The sequence below is a fragment of the Vicugna pacos genome, chromosome 8 (assembly GCF_048564905.1).
Source record: "Vicugna pacos chromosome 8, VicPac4, whole genome shotgun sequence".
NCBI lineage: Eukaryota > Metazoa > Chordata > Mammalia > Artiodactyla > Camelidae > Vicugna > Vicugna pacos.
The window spans coordinates 60,635,607-60,656,336 of NC_132994.1; the positions used below are offsets into that span (position 1 = coordinate 60,635,607).

The 20,730-nt window shown below is 36.9% G+C and overlaps 1 protein-coding gene across 12 annotated transcripts in view; it reads left to right on the top strand.

The window, feature by feature from the left end:
• Positions 1–20,730, top strand: part of UTRN (utrophin) — a 448,326-nt gene that overhangs the window by 339,299 nt on the left and 88,297 nt on the right. For all 12 annotated transcript variants that reach the window (XM_072965969.1, XM_072965972.1, XM_072965970.1 and 9 more), the window contains 2 exons: positions 2,729–2,858; positions 16,392–16,660. In XM_072965969.1, coding sequence (XP_072822070.1) covers positions 2,729–2,858; positions 16,392–16,660 — 399 coding nt within the window. The remainder of the gene's footprint in view (positions 1–2,728; positions 2,859–16,391; positions 16,661–20,730) is intronic.

The window sequence follows — 20,730 nt, forward strand, 5'->3', positions numbered from 1 at the left end:
GCCTTATTGAGGAGGCCTCGTGGGATGAGGGAATCTGCCTTGTGAACATCCAGGAAAGGAGCTTTCCAGGCAGAGCCCACTGCCAGCGAGTGAAATTTCCCCTTGTCAGAGCATCTGCATTAAGTTGATAAAATTCCAGCCATCGAGGAAATTGACAACTTAGTTTTCCCCAGCATCCTTTCTATAGACAAATATATATTTCCATTTGGATTTTTGAAATTCTAAAGATAATTTCAAGACAGATCACTACTTTGCCATCTCCCTTCCCCATATCCCTTTCCAAAGCACATTTTGCAGACTAATAATAGTCTAGAACTGCCAGGCAGGAATTACTGTATTTCTGTGTCATATGGGTCATCTAATTTTCTTTCTCCACCATAAGATCTGGGCTCATGTGAAATACAAGCCCCATCAACATTTTGTGTCTCCAGAGGACCTGTACTGCTTTTGCTCTTTCTTCTCTGAGTCACGTTCCTCTGTGTTCTGCCTTCTCTCAGTTTTTAATTTCCTTACATATCAACACTTATGGATGTTTCCTGATTTCTCCTTTGTTCTGAGTCCCTAGATAGTGTCTGTGAATTCTTCATCCTGTTTGAAAACCCAGACTGAAGACATGTTCTCCCAGCTCCTTCATATTCTCTTCAGCAGCTTGAATTAAATAGATACATTCCTGGTCCTTCTCGTTCAACAAGAAGATCTCGAGCACAGCCCCTGCACATGATTTTAAGAATCTTTACTGCTCCCACATTCACTGCTTAGATTTGGGCTTTGGGGTTAAGTACGCTTGACCACTAAAATTTTTAGAAATAATTCTGCTGTATTACTCAGTGTTTTTCACTGCGATCTTTTAAGCAACATGTTTTTTCATGTCAGTATTTTATATTTCTAGATGGTCTAGGAAGCAAACTATGAGTATTTCCATTCATGGATTTTCGCATTGGGGCTTCTTGCTCTAACAACAAAATAATCTCAGTTAAAGGAATTGGCTCAAGACCTGTAACTGTAATATATATATATATATTTCTGGATTAAAAATGTGTTCTTCCCACTTCTCTTGTGTATCTTTTATTTCTGTGTATCAGAAATTTTAAATGTCAGGAGATCATCTTGTCTTACTGGAATGTCTCATGCTGGGATTTCTTCACAAGATACATGTCTTAAGTCAAGGTGGTGGAAGTGTTGTCTCTTTCCCCCTCAACATAGTCCCTTCATACTCCCACATGACAGTTGGGGATGTACTGACTTGCGTCTCCACAGTCAGGCTTTGGTTATCTAGATGCTAGGAAGGACATTTAATGTCTCTGTGGGTTTTAGAGAAAGACTTACTTCATCTCATATCCTGTATTTTATTACTGTGTCTAAATTGTGGGTTTGTGCTGTTGTTGTGGTGCACTTTTATTCTTTTAGTTCAAAATTTTAATCAAAATGATGATTGTACACAATTTAAAAGTCAAATAGTATTTACAGTGCGTATCACAGAAAACATCCTGTTACTCCATGTCTTTCTACTAGTCTGCTGTCCTTTTCATCCCTCCCCACCTGTGATCTTCTCTTTCAGCTTCATTACCAGTATTTTTCTGGTGTCTAGTTTCCATTTTATTACATTAAATTGTTCTATGTCTAGATATTTTTAAATGTTCATTTTTATTTATGGTGGAAATTGAGGGTATAGCCTTCAAATACCCTCTCATTCCAACAGTTGTATCAAGTGATATTAAAAAAATACTTACGTTCAGAAGGACTCTGTTGATTCTAAAATACTATTAGAGTGTAATATTTTAGAAAATATTGCTGAGGATGCATTGCCAAGGAACTGCATTAAAAGCAAAATATTAGAACCAGTAGGTGTTTTTGTGTATAATTTAAGAGGATAACAATACTAAGAACAATTTTGACTTAGCTGCAGTGTTAAAATAGCACATGAGCGAAATCTTCATTTACTCTTGTCTTGCAGTAGTCAGTGGATGAGTTTTGTTGTTTTTTAAACCCTAGTCAATTAGTCTTAATCACCAAACATTTTATAGGAGCAGAGGTGAAAGTTTAACCCTACTTAAGAGAACAAAAGTGCTAAAGACAAACTGTTCTGAGAAGCTTAGATTTGCATGAAAAGCATCACAAGGGAAGAATTGTGATTGTCTCAGCATGAGAGAGGGAACGTATTTTTAAGATAATTGGAGACTGTCTTTTATGTGCTCTCTTTGGTTTAGTTTTGATTTCATGTACTTTAATTTGTTGCTATTTCTTAATTTTTCTGTTAATATATTCCGAAGAATGTAAAACACTTCTGAGGATCTCATTACTACTTGTGAAATTGCCTCTTTCTGTACCACTGGGTGTAATTTTTTCTGTTACTCAGTCTTACAAGAAAAAAGCATCTTAGATAAGGCCATTATATTGTAGCAATCTGACAGTAGTGATTACCCTCAAAGTACATTTTGTGTTAAATTCAAATATACTGTAGCAATTTCTCTTAGGTGAATATTGTAAAGTTTTGGAGTTTGGGTGGGGGCTTTTTTGCATACAGGTCCTACAGGAATCATCTTTTTGCTTTTATTCATGTTTCATCATTCATATTTGTAAAGTTTGCATTTCCACTTCTAACCTCACTTAAATGCTGGTGGTTAGCCATTCCCTTAACAAGTGTGGTCAGAAGTGGTCTAATTGAAGATGTTCCATGACTTGATGAACACATTAGGTTACAATTCAACTTTTGCTTCTCTTTGCAAAGGCACTGAGACGTGAGTTAAAGGAGAAAGAGTATTCTGTCCTGAATGCTATAGACCAAGCTCGAGTTTTCCTGGCTGATCAGCCAATTGAGGCCCCTGAAGAACCAAGAAGAAACTTGCAATCCAAAACAGGTGAGACTGGTTTCTTTAGTACGTCACGAAAACACGTGCGAGGAGGACAAAACACCAAAATCAACTAGGAATTTTCTTACAGCATTTCCAGACCTGGTATCTTAAAATTTTCTTATAGTATTTCAGGATCTGATACTAAAATTTTCTTCTAGATATTACTTCAGTCACATATGTCATTATTTAATAAATATCTAGATCCTTAATTAAAAAATAAAGTGCCTATATACTTCAATATCATTTTAAAAGGAAATTAACTGGAAAAATTGATTTATTAAAAAGTATATGTAATTAAAATAATTTTTTAAGGAATAAAAAATTGCATTTGCTATATTTGAAGAAACTACATGATAAATAACTGTAAGTAGGAGAATATTTAAAATATGAGGGTAAGCACATACATTATTTTAATAGCTATAAAGTAAGTTTTTTTAACTTCTCTTTTTCTAGATTACTTTTTTAACTTGGACACTGAAGCACCTTTCTTTTACAAGCAGACAACAAAATGTGTTTAAGCATAATAACTCTTTATGTACTTTGGATTGAAACTGGAACAGTATCTCCCTTACTAGCAAATAGTAATAAATCACATAGCAGATTTAAGAGATGAAATTGAGGGCCAACATATATCTTTATTTTGATTTTTCACTGCTGGCGTAAAAGCATTCTGATGCATTTTAAAAAATAAACATGCCATTCAGGATCTCTTTTCATCATTCACTTTCCGTAGTAGGAGCAGACCCGAAAGACTGCCTGAGGCTGTGTCCAGTGTAATTTGTTTCTTGTCAAGGAAGTATGGTTGAAAAACGCTCTACCTGTAGCTGGAACAGGATCAGACATTTGGAAAGTAACTGTTTTCCTCCTCAGCCTTTCTCTGCGAAGCTCTACTTCAATGGGAATAAGTTTCCTATGAGGATCATGATTTTCTTGACTCTTTAAACTTAGTTTTGTGTGTGAGTGTGTGTGTGTGTGTGTGTGTGTATACACAGAGACACACACGGCACAACTGTCATCTCTTCTAATGTTGGTTTTTATTTTCTGCTGGTGATTTCACTGTCTTTCCAGTTAGCCCCTGGGGACCTAAGTCACTGTTGAGTCTCCACCTTCTACAATCTGCAAATCACTCATGACTGTTATTTTTGTCTTTGGAGAACTATGCCTTCTGAGTACTCTGTTATACACGTGTCATATATACACATGCATGTGTGCATGCAGCACACGTACACACGGTAGGTGGCTGAATGACTTGAATACTGGGCACTCTCAGGTGTGGGTAGGCAGTGATTAGGTTCAGGGAAGAGGAGTGACCACGCTGGGGCAGGATCATGGGAGCAGCAGCCCAGCAGTCAGGGTAGGGGAGGCAGAGCAGCCAGGCTTGGGGGGCATGGGGAGCGGGTAGTGTCAGGGGCCCTGCCTGGATAGGAGGTAGGAGTGAAGAGCTGTGATGTGCCGTCTAGTTCAGATCACAGAGGACCTGGAACGTCAGACAGGGCATTTCCCCTTAATACAGCAAGAAGAAGGCACTGTTTCACTTGTTTTTGTTTTTATTTTTTTAAGCTTGGAAGAAAAATGAGAAGTTCACTTGTGTCACCTTATCCAATTTAAAGTCTACCTTAAATCTGCTTTCCTCATCTCCTTGCTTCCCCAGTACTTTTTGGAGAATAGAGGAAACATTTTTATGATCAGCTACTTCATAGCGGTAGAAGAATGTTATATGACTGAAGTTTCCCTTTGCTATACATTTCCTTCCTCAGTGGTTAGGCAGTTTAAAGGGTAAAAGAATATTGCTTTTTGAGCTCCTGTTTTGCTGTTACATTCAGGACGTTTTCATAGCCCATCTTTGGGAAGCAAGAAAAAAAGTCATGTCAATTTAACTTTATGATTTTTGTTTTTGTTTTGTTTTTTTTTAATGATTAGCAATTTTCATACTTTCTCCCTTCCTGATACTATTTTGTGTAATGCTATCTGACTATACCTGTTGCTAAACGTAAATGAAAGAAAATTATCCATAATAGCTTTCATGCTTTGTTATTTACTGTATTTTATGAACAACTGCTATCAGAAATAGCATTTGAACATGAGTTATCTTATGTGATGCTACTGAAAGTACTCAGTGTTGGAGGGAATAGAACAGGGAGAAGCTGCGTAATAATGTGTTGATTCCAGTTAATAAGTATTTATTGAGTGTGCTGTGTGTCGTGTGCCACGGGGACACACAGGATGAATCTCTTTACTTTCAAGTAACTATTCCAGAGAATACTTCTCTCCATGATTTTTCTCCCCCAAAAGCCTTTTCTTCCTAGCTTCTTTTTTCCTATGATCAATTATCTTATATGTGTATAGATGCATTTTATGATAGCTTACAGAGTTTTATTTCATTACTGTATAGCACAGGGTGAGTTGCTGTCAGGAATCTTTTAATTGATAAATGCTGCTAAAAAAAAAACCAAACTAAATTATTTCAACCAAATGATCTGTTGCTGACAAAGAATCTTATCAAGCATGCTCTGCTAGAGATTTTCTTTCTTCCCCCGGTTTTATTGACGTATATAACATTGTACAAGTTTAAGGTGTACAATGTAATGATTTGATATTTGTATATATTGTGAAATGATTACCCCAGTAAGTCTAGTTTACACCCATTGCCTCACATACACACTGTTTTCCTTGTGATGAGAACTTTTAAGATCTACTCTCTTAGCAACTTTAAAGTATGTATATTTTAAATATTTAAAAATCGCTACTGACATTAACAGCCCTATTTTAGGCCTTTACTGTCTTTTGCTAGGGTTGGTTGCAATCCTTTCTAAATTGGCATGCCTGCATCAACTTGGATGCTGTAATGACTATCTAAACACAGAACTGGTGCTTGCTCCCTTGGTTTAAAAACCACTGGTAGCATATATACAGTGTACTGCACATTTTTTTTTTTAGTTTACGTATATGTACTAATTACTGTTTCTAAGAACAGATTAGATCTTTAGCTTTTTAAACTTACATATTTATCAAAGGACTAAGCCAACATATATATTTATATGCAATGTAATATGTATGTGCAGTTGAACTGTAATAATTCTACCTAAAACTGGAAAAGGAGAAGACAAGAGAAAACAAACAAACAAACAAACACTGGTAGCCTCTGGAATGGAATCTGAGCTCCTTCACTGCCATACGGAGCTACACAGTGACTTGGCCTCAGCCTTCCTGTGCTGTAGCACCTCATGCCTCTCTCGGCTCCAAACTAATGTCCATTTGACACCCAGCTTCTCATGATGTCCTGCAGGTAATGGTCTTCTTGCCTTTATGCTGTTGCCCATCCTGTTTTTTGCTACACATAAGTCCCTCTTACCTGATTTCCAATCCTTCCTCCTCTACTGGCCCAGCCCCTGCTCTTTCTGCCCCACTCACTGCAGGCTTCGAGTCTTCCTGAACCGATTCCTCTCCCAGCCTTCTCCCTCCCTCCCTGGTACCCTGCCATCTCTCGGAATGTTTCTAATATCTGTGTCTGAAAGTCAGCCCTTTCCTTACTTAGTGACCTTTCTCGTTTACTGAGAATATGAAAGAGTGTAAAAAAAATTATCTTAGCATCCAAGATAGATATTATACAGAAAATATAGTGAAGATCCTGTTAACTCATAGAAAGGCCACTTAGCTCTTACTTTAGACACTGTTGTTAACAGGTTAACTTGTTTTCCAGTGAATTATGAGTATGTAGCAAGATGGAAATGACAGGACTGGAAAAGGGTGACAGTGACAAATGACTTCTGGCAGTCTGACTGCAATGAGGAGGAAAAAAATTATAAAAAGCTACACGAGAATTTGAAAATAAAACAGAGTAGTCTTTGAGGCTTTTTACAGTAAAAGAAGCTGAAGCTATGATTTGTGTTCTGTTTTTGAAGACAAAATATAAATCAGTTAAGAGAAGGAATAGAAATTTATACTATATTTTAGTAAATTTCCTTCCAAAATGGCTACCATAAAAAAATAGGGCTAAATGAATGAAATATAGCTGTCTGGAACACTCAACTACCCGGAATCACTCATTCTACTGTAAACAGTTATAAATTATAATTGTAAACAGTTATAAAATATAATTTTTAATTGAACTAAAATTATCTGAATAATTACAGAAATTTTACAAAGTTCACACCTTTGTCAGTGGTTCCCTTATCTTGAGGAGCATGGAATTACTTAACTTGATTTGAGTTGTATCATGTCAATATATAATATTCCCTTCAATGCAGTTGAATTGTTTTTCATTTGATTTCAATCACCTAGCTTTACCTGCTAAATAGTACAACAGTGGAACGAGAAATGTCTCATCATCATTCATATTGTTCCTTGTTCTTCTCAAACCACTTTTGTGTTCTCTTAACTATCCTAATGAGTTGGGCAGATCATACAGTATGCCTCCTTTAAAAAAAATTAAATAAAAACACAAAGGCTAAGAAAATATTGTGGTCAGACCAAGGTCATGTAGGGTCAATCCAGGAACAGAGCACTAGACTTCTCTGTTGGTGACCTTCCTTAACCGCCATATATTTGGCTGGCTTTCAACGTATCCCTTCATTTTTATCTTCTCTCTCTCTGTCTCTCTCACTCTCTCTCTCTCTGCTCATTGGCCACTGACCTCCTGGCTCCTTCTTGACTTGCAATGTCTAGAGCCTCTTAACCCTGCACAAGTGTTTCTTGGCTTCTTCCTTCTTTGCCCAACCTTCCTCACTGTTCCCAGTCCCAGACTGAATTCCTTTGAAACTCAAACAGCTGCACAGGGAAAAGTAGATGTGTTAGACGGCGGTGAGGCTTAGCCACAGTCAGCCTCACTCCTGCCTCCACCCCTCTGGAGGTAATCAGAGAATATACGTGCCTTCTCACCTGCTCATTACCCACAGTTCAGGTCAAAAGTCAAATTTGCGCAGGGGAGTTAAAGCCTTACGTCTGCATCCCCCTCTCCACAACTCACGTGAATGCAGGCAGGTGCATATGCATATGCAGACGCAGACGCGCCCCACACGCACACAAATACGTTTTATGAGTCGAGGCTGTGGTATCAATTACTAAATAAAACAGCCAACACTTTAATAGGATATTTCACCTCTAAAAATGTTGGAAAATTGTACATTTTATTGCATATGTGGGTGTAGAAAAGCTGTTTTCCTCTGTTCAGGTTTTGATTTTAAGGCAGATTGCATTATTTTGTTCATAAATTTCCCCTTGAGTCTTTTTTCAAATTTATTCCGGTGAAGGCATTGCTATTACTACGACTACTGTTTTATTCCAGGCTGTCTGAACATTGTTTCTTTTTCAGCTTGGTGCAGTTAATTATTTTGTTTCATTTAAATGACAGAGGGGGAAAACAGCTCACTATAGTGTGTTCATGCATTCACAGTTCTGTGTAGTGTCTATGGTTGTGTATGTGTTTATTCATACACAACTTTTTATGGTTGTAAATGATTGTACCTGAGATTAATGGCTAATATAAACTCTTCAGATTAAAAAAAAAAGTATGTTTAGATTAATGGTTTTCCTCTTGGTCTTTGATGTTGTGTGTATTTGTTAGTACCTAATATTTTAACACAGAATATACTGTTTTCTTTTAATTATTGAATGTTTGATAATATTTTAGAAAGCCAGTTAGGAGTATTTTTCATCTATGTGAAATCTCATATGTTTTATGATATAACAAAGAAGTAATATGATATTTTTTCAGTCCACTATGTCAGTCCATTTTATGCCAGTGTTAGCAAACTTGTGCAAATAAAAATTTCATGATCATTAAATGAGTGAAAGCTTGAAATATAGATTTTAGAAATTACTTTTATACAGAGTCTCAGAAAGATTACATTTAAAAAAAGATAGCAGTAATTGTGTCCTTGCAATCATAAAGCGAGACCAAATTATGCATAATCTGATGTCAGTAATTAGGCTGGTGCAACTCCTGGGTGATTTTTTTCCCAGGGCATTTTTTGTTTTCCTAATGACTGCTTTATTAATTAGAACCCCCTTCATTGTCAATGGCAGACATCAGCTTCCATAAACGTAGGCACAAGAGAGGAGGTTTTAGCTCCCATAACCAATTACAGTAAGAGCAAGGACAGAGCTGGCCGCAGGGACTGGAATGCTAGTCAAACACCTTTCTCAGTGTCTCCCTTTCTGCCTGTCTCCACAAGTTTTCATTTTCTTACCTTTCCTATGACCTTAATACCTCATAACCACATGCTAGGGAGGGATGGCCCTTCCTTAGATCCAGGACATTCCAAGAGAGAGCATCAGTGGACCCAGCCTGAGTAACAAGGAGCTTAGTGTCTGCTGGGGTTGCCAGACCCCCTTTATAAGCATAATGTTAGAGGGAGAACCAGTGCTCAAAAAGGGAGAGGAGAGAAATGTTAGTAAACACAGATGTTCACGTCAAGCCAACCTTTATCAGGTGCTTACAGTGTACTAGGCACTGTTTCCTTTAATTCTCTAACCACTCTCAGAGGTATGAGTACTGTGGTTACCACTCGTGTGACCGATGACGAAACTAAGACTTTGAGTTTGGACACATACTGTCACCCATGTGACAGAGCTGAAACACCAACTCAGGCTTGCCACAACCATTGATGCTCCTTAACCATCACAGAATGCTATCATAACTACCCCAATAATCAGAGCACTTCTAGATGGTCAGTAGAAATAAAATTTTATTTTCTATATTTTTCTACTTATAAAAATTCCATGTGATAATTAAATATCCTTTCTCTTTATTCTTGCTTTTCTTTTACTGAATTATTAGGCTGTTTAATGGAATGACATACCAGTTCACTGATTTTCCAGCACAAAGGGAGAAGGTGTTTAGGCAAAATTAGACTTTTTCTTTTTAGTTTTCATATAAAAACTTGAAGGATAAATAATTGCTTTCAGGCCTATAGACCTAGGCAATAATTTAATTAGCTTCTTAAGTTCAAATTAGATTAGTAAGGTTGTAATGCATGAAAAAGCACAGAAAAATATAATGTTACTTTCTTTTCCAGTGTTCTTAACTACAGAGCAGCAATGTGATCCTTCTCATTTTAAAGCTCTGTTGTCTATGTATGGATGTAATGAATCTAGTCTTCAACTTTCCTAAAATAATAATGTGCCATAAGCCTGTTGATTGGATAAAAATTTCAAAAACTTTTTTGCATGCTAATGAATACCATCATAGTGAAATTCAATTTAAATAAGTCAACATTCTAGATGAAGAATTATATGATAACAAAGGTTAGTATGATGGACGCAGCATATTAAATTAATTGTTTACCATCTGTTATGGTCTTTAATCACCATTTCAACCATCCATAAATCTCATTTGCCACATAAAAAGGATGGCAATAATTTACATGTATGTATTTTATTGGAATCGACATCTGGGATGTCACTCTCTGATTTAAACATAAAGAATAGGATGGGACTAAACGCTCTCAGTGTGGTATGTTCTTCTTTTGCTGTTGTGGCTGTTCCTCTGGAAAGCTGGAATCGTCGAGAGTAAACTGTAGGGTTTGCTATATTTTAAAAAGTGTAATCCTAGCAAAGGCATACATTTCCCACTTTAATTAAACTCCTCGCTTATTTTGGCAGTGTGTAATCGTTAAGACATGCCCGACTTCTTTTATAAGAATGGCTAAGTTTGAGCAGAAAGCCCTGACTTCTTTTATAACTTGATGGATCATTAGCTGCTATGTTCCTCAGGGAGGCAGCCTGCGGAGAGATGGGCAATAGTGTGGCAAGAAATGGGAGACTTTTAAGACTCCTGTCCTTTGATCTTAAAGGAGAAGTTCTTTAAAAACAAAGATATTGTACATAGATCTATTCATTCATTTAACAAGTGCTTACTGAATGCCTACCATGTGCCAGGTGGTGTTCTAGACAATGGGGGTCCAGCCGTGAGCAAAACATATCCTTGCCCTCCAAAAACTTACATTCCCAGCTTCTCTTCTGCCCTCTCGGGATCACCCTCCTGCTTCCTGTGACCTGTCTGCTGCTGGGCAGCACTCAAAATTGACTTGAATAAATTACAAAACTGTAGTGTGAAAACATTCAGGGACTTTTCTATTATAGAAAATTGAAAGCTAGATCCTGGGTGGCTTAGCTAGGTCTGTTCCACGACCTTTTTGCTGTTCCTGCTTTTACTTGGAGGATAATCTTCTTAATGGTCTTCCTTGCTTCATTGCTTCGTCCTCAGCTCAATACTGGGTTTATTTACTTTGGCATACTTTACAGGAAGCGTAAAACTTGAATGTATTCAGACTCCAGTTGGGCCTCTATTGACTCGTGGCCAGTGCATCCACGTTCCTGTTCGCTCCATCCACCCCACCTCCACCCTGTGCCCCATTAATACCTTGTCTTTTGGTATTTGTGGAAGATATTCTCTTAATTTCTTTACTTTGGAGTTCTTGATTTTCCCTAAATGTTATCTATTCACTGTCCTTTTTTTTTCCCCTTAAAGATTTGAGAAATTCCTTGGCAGCACGAATGGATCCTTATCATCTTTGTCATATTCCTACTGAAAGATTTAGGCTACACATTATCAGGTTAATCTGCTCTGGGTAGCCTCTTACTGTCATCCTTATAATTTAGTAGAATAGCCTAATTAGAAATATTACAGTAATCAGCCAGTGGTACTTGATGGTGTACTTGTAACCTGGTTCCTAATGAATTGTTGTCATCAGTCATCATGCCGGGTAGGAAATGAGCAAAGTCCTCTTCAACACTGATGCTTTTGGAGAGGTTAAGTTTATCTTAATCATGTAATCAGAAAATTTGGAAACAGTGTATTTTCCATTATTTTAATCAGAAGCATCTTTTGGTCATGAGGGAGAGAATGAGAGAGAGAGAGAGAGATGGAGTGGAGAAAGAGAAAGAGAGCGAGCAAGTCAGAGATAGGGGGTGCTGTGGGTTTTTTCCCATTAATTCTTGTTGGGTAACCAACTTGGTTTGCTTATGTGAAAATCTCTAAAGACGTCTAAACCTCCCAGACTTAGTAACAAAATCATTAAAAAAAATGAAAGAAATTAACCTCTGTTGAAGCTTTTCTGTGTGCCAGTAGTTTTATAAATATTAACTAAAGTTCAAGGAGGTAAGGAATGTATCTATGATTATGTAACTAGTTAGTATGGGAACTAGCATATGAACTAATCTTTTCTTGCATGGAATTGTCCATGGGGTGAAAATGCTACTCTGGAGAATTTTTTTTCTATACTTGTTTGTCTTAATATTTCCTTTTTATCTCTTGGTGAAATACAATAAGATCACTGATACATGCAAAAAAGTAAGCAATCAGTACAAATAAGATGGAATCACTGCACTTGAAATGACTTTGTAAGGTTTATCCTTCTCTTTTCAGAGTAAAAATCTTTTTTATAAATGTGGTAATGGGTTTGAGGGGGAGGAAGAAAATATATTTGGAACGATTTCCACTTAAAATTATGAAGGTGAATATTCTCAATAAGAAGTAAAGCTGAAAATCCCATTCAGTCCCACTCAATTCAGTAATTATATAGAGAGGACATACCAGTCTCTACACTGAGTACTGCCAAACCAAGATGGAGAGGAATAAACACGCATGACATGAGGCTTAGAATCTAAGAATAATAAGTCACAGTGGAGATTACATGTCAATTCTGTAATTGAGAAAGAAAATATGACAAATACGGAAAATCTTAATGTAAAATAACTGGGCTGATTCTAGTACATTTCTTCAGTATTTCATAGGAGAGACATATACTTTAATATTTTAAAATATAAATTTATGGATATAAGCACACAGAAGGAGATTTTTTTCCCTCTACTGTAAGATTTTGAGACACATGGCGGCTTTGCTTTCCTTATATAATTGAATTTTGGAGGTAAAAGAGGCCCTTGTTGTCAAATGCTTCCCATCAGGAGATAATTAGGTTCCAAACTGATAAAGCTTGGTTGAGCAGATCCCCTAAGAGCAAAGGGCAAGGCAGGAGCAGGGCTGCTTCCAAGCCCTAGGCTGCACTCCTGGTCCAGGATGGTTTTCCACCTGTATCCGTGAAACGTGTTAGCATCTTTCTCTTCGGGATGTAAAGGAGAGCGTTGTATAAATGCCACCCAATTAATTTGCCAATTTGAAGAATAAAACCAGTTGGACAAGAGAGAAAACTTCAGAACTGGTCATTCCTTTCTTTTCTCTTTCTCTTCTTCCTAAAAGATAGTTATCTACTCATCCTTAAATACTATGTAACACAATCAAGAAATTGCTGCTTTAAACTATGTAAATATAAAGTATAGTAACATTTACAATACATTATAACATATTGTATTATATACATATATAATATGTATAGAAATATAATGTATAATAATCAAATATAATTTAGGTAAATGGGAAGTCCTGAAGGGAGAAGAATGAGAGAAGGGAGAGTGAAACAAAGTACTTCTCCTCAAAAAAAATCCTCCCCCCCCCCCACACACACTCCAGGGAGTAGGAAAGTGACTTAGGAAAAGCACTTCAGGTCTGTGAATTGTTAGGACATTTATTTGGTTTTATCCTGCTGTTTCCTCTCTCTGTTAGCCTCCATTACTGCCTTTTCAAATGCAAATTAGATTACTCTCTTGTCACCGAGCCTTATTTGTTCTCCACCTTCCGTAGTTAGTGCCCTGCTCTGTGTGGAAGTGACACAGCAGCTCGCTGGAGCGGGAACACTGTCAGCTTGCGCCACGGCGACCAGGGAAATCAATTCATAAGCCATTAGGCTGGCGGTGCTCTGGTCCAGGCAGCACCTTACAGTCACCTGGGAGCTTTCAAAATACATCCAGGCTGCCCTTCACCCTTGATCAACTGAACCAGAGTCTTTTAATACTCGGGGGTAGGACCTTTGGGGATCAGCATTTAAAAACAAACTATCAGGGTGATTTCTGATATGTCACTAGAATTTGGAACTGCTGGTCCAGAGGATTCTCCACTCTTGCGTGAAGGTCTCGAAACTTACCAGGAAATATCTATTCAGCAAATTTGACGCAAATTTTGTCTGTTGATTTTCAAATAACTGGAAGATTTTTTGATGTCATGATACCCCTTTATGATTTTCATCTTTTATGCTTTTTTGCTGTTTTAATTTGTTTTTCTGTTTTCTTACCCCAAGTTGTCATAACTTGGGATTTCACATGTTGCTTCTTACTACCTGTTTTGCAGACATCCTGGAAAGGTTTCGTTTGGCTTTTTACTTTGCTCTCTTCTTGGTTTAAAGTGTGCATTAAACTGAGATTGTTGCTGTAACAGGAGGCACTTTTATTCTGACTCTGCGATTAGTTAACAGGCTTTCTTTCTGGCAAACAGATGGTGAATTGAACATAGAACTTTTCTTCTGAATAGCTGCTTGAGTGGGGATTATATAATAAATACTACAAAAGGACTGCTCAGTCAAAAGATTTTACATTAAATGAAGACCAAAATGTCACAGCCAGTGTTGGGTATTTTGTCCCAGGACAAAGAAGCTGTGCGTCTCCCTGCCAGGTTATTCAGTGACTGACTCAGAAACAATTTTTACTTTATCCAAGGAAAACCATCATTAGTAAGTTGTCTCTTCTGAATTGGCACTGCGTTGTTTTTTTTTTACCAAAGTCAGTAAAACGTGGGTGCTTAAAACATATCTTTAATAAAGCCCAAGTGACTTATTAACAAGCACAGGTGTTGCCATCATAAAAATTATCAACTCCCTCTTGCATCAGACTAAGAATGATTTTTTTCATAGCACTTTATATTTATGTAAAATATAGATAGTGTAAGTATTACATGTTTTTCCTTTTATAAAAATGTCTTGAAGGTCTAAGGATTTAAATCAAGTTGCCTTTCTAATGACGTACTTTCCTCATAAAGTTTCGTCCCGGGAGCCTTGGAATCCTGATGTGTTACATGTTTCAGGCATTTTTCCAGGATTCTCGACTCCCTCCCCGGACTGTTGCACTGGACTGTGTCCCAGCCTAAGCATTCTTTGAAGCTGGGTCTCTAGTTCACTTACTTTCCTCATTTATCTCATACTGGTGTGTCTAGCCTGTTGTCCTGTCATAATATTTTCTCTTGTAATCAGCCCCGCTGCCGAGGGATTGTTGGCGTTTCTGTATAGCCTCTTAGCACGTCAGCAGCACAACTTGGAGGTCTGTGGCTGCTATGCTCTTTATAGTCCATGTGGTGCCCAGAGATGTGTGATAGCTGCTTTACTTCTAAATATCGAGGTCCAGAAATTTCTGGAAACTTAGATAAAAAAAATCAATGTTCTGTCCTCTTTACCTTGACTTTTAAGTAATATTTAAATAAAGACAGATAGGCAGACAAATTTATGTTGTGTAGGAACGTTCTAGTTTAGGAGAGCTTGCTTCAGTTCATCTTACCATGGAGTTCTTTTTACCAGGAAGTTAGGTGAATTTCAGTGCATTTTATGAATGGTTTGGAATATTTTGAGGTGAAGTGGGTGTTGCTAATGTGGCTGATGCTTAAAGATGCGATGTTATCACAAAGAAGAAAATGCCCTTCTGTCTTCATGTGCAGTTTTGAATGATTGTATGTTTCAGGCTTGCCTCTCTGTTTCCAGGGGACAAACAGGACAACATTCAAACCAGCCAGAGAGGAAAGGCAGCCTCCTAGGGTTTTGGGGGTAGTGAGACCAGAAGGGTTTAGCTGGAGATCTGTCTACCCTGCTTTGAGATTGTTTGCTCTGTGACCATCAAGTTCCCATACCCTTGTCTTGCCAGCTTCTGGTCTCTGTATTTCTGACCCTTGGCTTTGACCTTGACTTTGATTTCTGTCTGTATCCTTTGCTCGTCCTCTGGACTCTTCCTCTTTCTTCCTGCCCCTGCCCTGTGGCAGCATCTTGCATCATGCCTGCCCTTTACTGTCTGAAGAGTCTACTTTGTTTCAGACATTCTGGAGGCCCTCTTGTTCTGTTAAACGTTCAGGGTGCTCTTTGAAGTCTTGTCGTCGTCTTGTTGAAATATCTGTGGTCGTGCTACACTTCTGGGCTGCACAGAATGCTTTGTGTTAAAGATGAACTAACTGCCAGACTCAGCGGTGATGACGTATCTAAGATATGTTGTTCGTCTTCAGTTATATTTTTCGAGAACACAATAAATTAATCTTATTTTTTTAGAGTTTTTCCTCATGACTTAAAGCTATTTATTTCCTTATTATCTTTCCCATTTCTCTTGAGGACAACGACAAACTAATGAAAAGCTGTCTTTGGGTTTTATATAACTAAATTTATGTTAAAGAAAAATTGTTTTATTTCTTGAATGTGTCACATTTCAAGGTTTGCAAGTATATTAAAAATCAAAAGTCACCAAAACCACGTGTGTGCTTATTACTTTGAGTAGCTCTTTTCTTCTGTGGAGAAGTAATGGGGATTGGTGGGCAGTATGGAGGCATTTTACCCTGGTTAGTGTCCTGGTAGCAACCCTTTGGAAGCTGGTAGTCACACTTGGCTGTAAGAATGTAAAGTTGATCATGCTTCGAAATACTCTCTCTGTCTCTTTGTTTTGTTTGTTTTTAAATCACAGAATTGACTCCTGAGGAGAGAGCCCAAAAGATTGCCAAAGCCATGCGCAAACAGTCTTCTGAAGTCAAAGAGAAGTGGGAAAGTCTAAATGCTGTTACTAGCAATTGGCAAAAGCAAGTAGACAAGGCGTTAGAGAAACTCAGAGACCTGCAGGGAGCGATGGACGACCTGGATGCTGATCTGAAGGAGGCAGAGGCCGTGAGGAATAGCTGGAAGCCCGTGGGAGACTTACTCATCGACTCGCTGCAGGACCACATCGAGAAAACCATGGTCAGCATCCCTGCCTCAGATAAAGTCTTTTAAGAAATCTTGTGTTGTTAACTATAACACAGATAAAGACAGCCACATATATAAGTTGTTATAAGGGATTGTTATAAGGCCAACACATTACAACCTCCACCAAAATCAGGATTTAGAACTTTTCCAGACACAACAGATGTTTTCCATATGCCCCTCACCATCAGAACCCCCTCCCCTGACAAAATAACAACTAAGGTGACTTTTACAATAATTTACTTCTGTTTTTCTTTATACTTTTTCACCCAGTTGTGCATCCCTAAACAATATAATTTTACCTGTTTTTTAAAATATTATTTTATTGAGTTATAGTCATTTTACAATGTTGTGTCAAATTCCAGTGTAAAGCACAATTTTTCAGTTATACATGAAAATACATACATTCATTGTCACATTCTCTTTCACTGTGAGCCATCACAAGATACTGTATATATTTCCCTGTGCTACACAGTATAATCTTGTTTATCTATTCTACATTTTGAAATCCCAGTCCCTTCCCACTCCCCGCCCCCTGGCAACCACAAGTTTGTATTCTATGTCTATGAGTCTGTTTCTGTTTTGTATTTTTGTTTTTTGGTTTGTTTTTGTTTTAGATTCCACATATGAGTGATCTCATATGGTATTTTTCTTTCTCTTTATGGCTTACTTCACTTAGAATGACATTCTCCAGGAACATCCATGTTGCTGCAAATGGCATTATGTTGTTGGTTTTTATGGCTGAATAGTATTCCATTGTATAAATATACCAAATCTTCTTTACCCAGTCATCTGCTGATGGACATTTAGGCTGTTTCCATGTCTTGGCTGTTGTAAATAGTGCTGCTATGAACATTGGGGTGCAGGTGTCATTTTGAAGTAGGGTTCCTTCTGAATATATGCCCAGGAGTGGGATTCCTGGGTCATATGGTATGTCTATTCCTAGTCTTTTGAGGAATCTCCACGCTGTTTTCCACAGTGGCTGCACCAAACTGCATACCCACCAGCAGCGTAAGAGGGTTCCCTTTTCTCCACAGCCTCTCCAGCATTTGTCATTTGTGGACTTTTGAATGATGGCCATTCTGACTGGTGTGAGGTGATACCTCATTGTAGTTTTGATTTGCATTTGTCTGATAATTAGTGATATTGAGCATTTTTTTCATGTGCCTATTGATCATTTGTATTTCTTTCTTGGAGAATTGCTTATTTAGGTCTTCTGCCCATTTTTGGATTGGGTTGTTTGCTTTTTTCTTATTAAATCATGTGAGCTGCTTATATATTCTGGAGATCAAGCCTTTGCCGGTTTCATTTTGCAAAAATTTTCTCCCATTCCGTAGGTTGTCTTTTTGTTTTACTTATGGTTTCCTTTGCTGTGCAGAAACTTTTCATTAGGTCCCATTTGTTTATTCTTGTTTTTATTTCTATTGCTTGGTAGACTGTTCTAGGAGAACATTTTTGAGATGTATGTCAGATAATGTTTTGCCTATATTTTCTTCTAGGAGGTTTATTGTATCTTGTCTTATGTTTAAGTCTTTGATCCATTTCGAGTTTATTTTTGTGTATGGTGTAAGGGAGTTTTGTAGCTTCATTGCTTTACATGCTGTCCAGTTAATTTTACCTGTTTTTTAAATATTTTAAAGTCCCTCTTAATCTCCAGATGTTCCCTTTATCTTTTTTGTTTGTTTGTTTGCTTGTTTATTTTCTTTGCAATGTATTTGTTGAAGAAACTGATTTGTTTGTTTTATAGTGTTTCTCACAGCCTGGATCGTACAAATGGCATCCACATGGTGTAGTCTGGCAGGTTCCTTTTTAAATTGGTAGTTGGATTTAGAGGGTTAATCAAAACAGTTTTACTGGGAATTCTTATCTACTAATTATATCTCATTGTCTGACTATATAACGAAGGATTAGTTTAGCTATAAATTCTGTTTGTAGTCAGGTATTGCCCAAAGTTAAGGATGTTAAACCTCTGGTCTAGACCCCCTTTGGCTCCATAATTTAGAACATATCCAGAAAAATTTTAATGGAATTTAGGCAACAAAAGACACAAACAACAGATTTAGAGTGTATTTGGGTTTGTGGTATCATAGTAAACTATATCGTAGGTAGTCATGAATGAAATCAAAGACTAAACAGATGAAAAATCAGAAGGTGTTAGACTGATAGTATTAATAACATGAAAGGGATTTTTCTTGGAAGAGACGTAACATCTTTTGTGCACGGACATTGGATAATACTCTCCCTTTGTTTGCATGTGGTTGAATAGGAAAGAGAAGAAAGGCATAGGAAATTAACTGAATACTACTCAGGAAAATTACATAAGTAAATATATGTATGTGTAAATTGGAGTAATAATAATAGCTAGCATTTATTGAGGCTTACTTCTGTGTGCCAAGAACTGTTCTTAGCCAGTTTATACTGATACCTCTTTTAAACTTCACACCAGCCCAACAAGATTAGTCCTGTTATTATGTCCATTTTACAAATGATGTAAGTGTAGACATTGCTCCAGCCCACACAGCCAGTAAGTCATGGAGTTTTTGTGATTTCTCTCTTGCTCTTCTCCTTCATTGTAGAGACCTCATTCATACTAATATAACTAAGCTCAACTTTAATCAACTATTTGAATTCAAAGCTTTAAAAGTTACATATTAAATTTTAAACAAAAATTTTTTTTTACTAAAAGAGTGTTGGGGTCTACCATCTTTCGTTGTAAATATACATGTTTCCAGTGACCCTGTGATTTAATCAGACTTATTCCCGTAACTGTAGCATCCAGAAAGCTTTTCCATAACTGAATCTGAGTTCAAAATAACAAACTGAATATAAAACCTTTTGGTACAGATTCTTTGGAAGTTGCATACTTTTTGTATTTTAAAAGATGATTTTTAAACACTGAAAATCTTTAAGCCAATATTTTACAAAAAGTATGTTCTATTGGATAGCAAAACTGCCTCTGGGTTGGAGCAAGAATTCACCCATTTGAATTTGAAAGTATAAGTTTTTAATACAGGATGATTAGTTGTGGGGGAAAAATGAAAATTTATATCTGGGGTTATTAAAGGCCTAAACGTTTGGGAGTTGTTAATCCCATTTGATTAAAGAAATTACCCATCTCTGAATCCAAATCCATCTGTTTAAATTTCTGCTTACATGGCTAAGCTGGGAGAAACAGCCATATTTAAGACAAAGGAATAGACTATGGATTAAGATATTTTTAACATCTTATTAGGAAAAAATAAAAAAAAAAAACACAAGTCTCCTTAAACCAAGTAAAATGGATTCAAATCTGGGATGTTTTACATGTTCTCTAAAGTATGCCCCAATCCCAGTGACGCTAGAGGCAATTGAAAATAAATTCTGATTATTGCTAAATATTATTAAATATGCCAAAGCAACTGGAAAACAAAACCTTTCAGAGTAGTCAAACAATTGCAGCTTCCTAAAATCATCCTTGATCATTCTTATTTGCAGAATGCACACCTCTGACAGGAGGAGGACTGGGATTCGCATCTGCCAGTGGGCTGCCAGTCAGCACCTTGAACACTAGCAGATGTTCCTGTTTTTATAGCAAGAAAGACCACATAGATTTTTATTCTCCTGTAAGAGAGCACAGCCAAAACATAATAAATTGGTTATTGGTACCAGAACACACAACATATCTGAAAGTGTTTTAAAACTTGCTTTATTTCAGAAAGCCTCTTAATTTGAAGCTCTTGAAAACCAAAAGATAAACTTTCTTAATTAGAAAGATTCCTCATTACTGTAAAACACTGGACTACAGACACAAAATTAAACTTAAAATGCATTGTTTGTGTGAGAGGACTTTTAATGTTTTTACCTGTGGCTTTTAAGAGAAAAGCATTATTTTTATAGAGGAAAAGATAAAACTCCTTTATTCTATAAGATTAAAAAATCTGCCTTGAAGTTATAATTTGTAAAAAACTTTCACTGTCTTTTGAAATAAAACTAGTTATTATTTACAATTACATAAATCTGAGAACATTTTCTAGCATTTCACTTTTAACCTTTAATAGCTCCAAAATACAAAGATACTAATTTTAAAA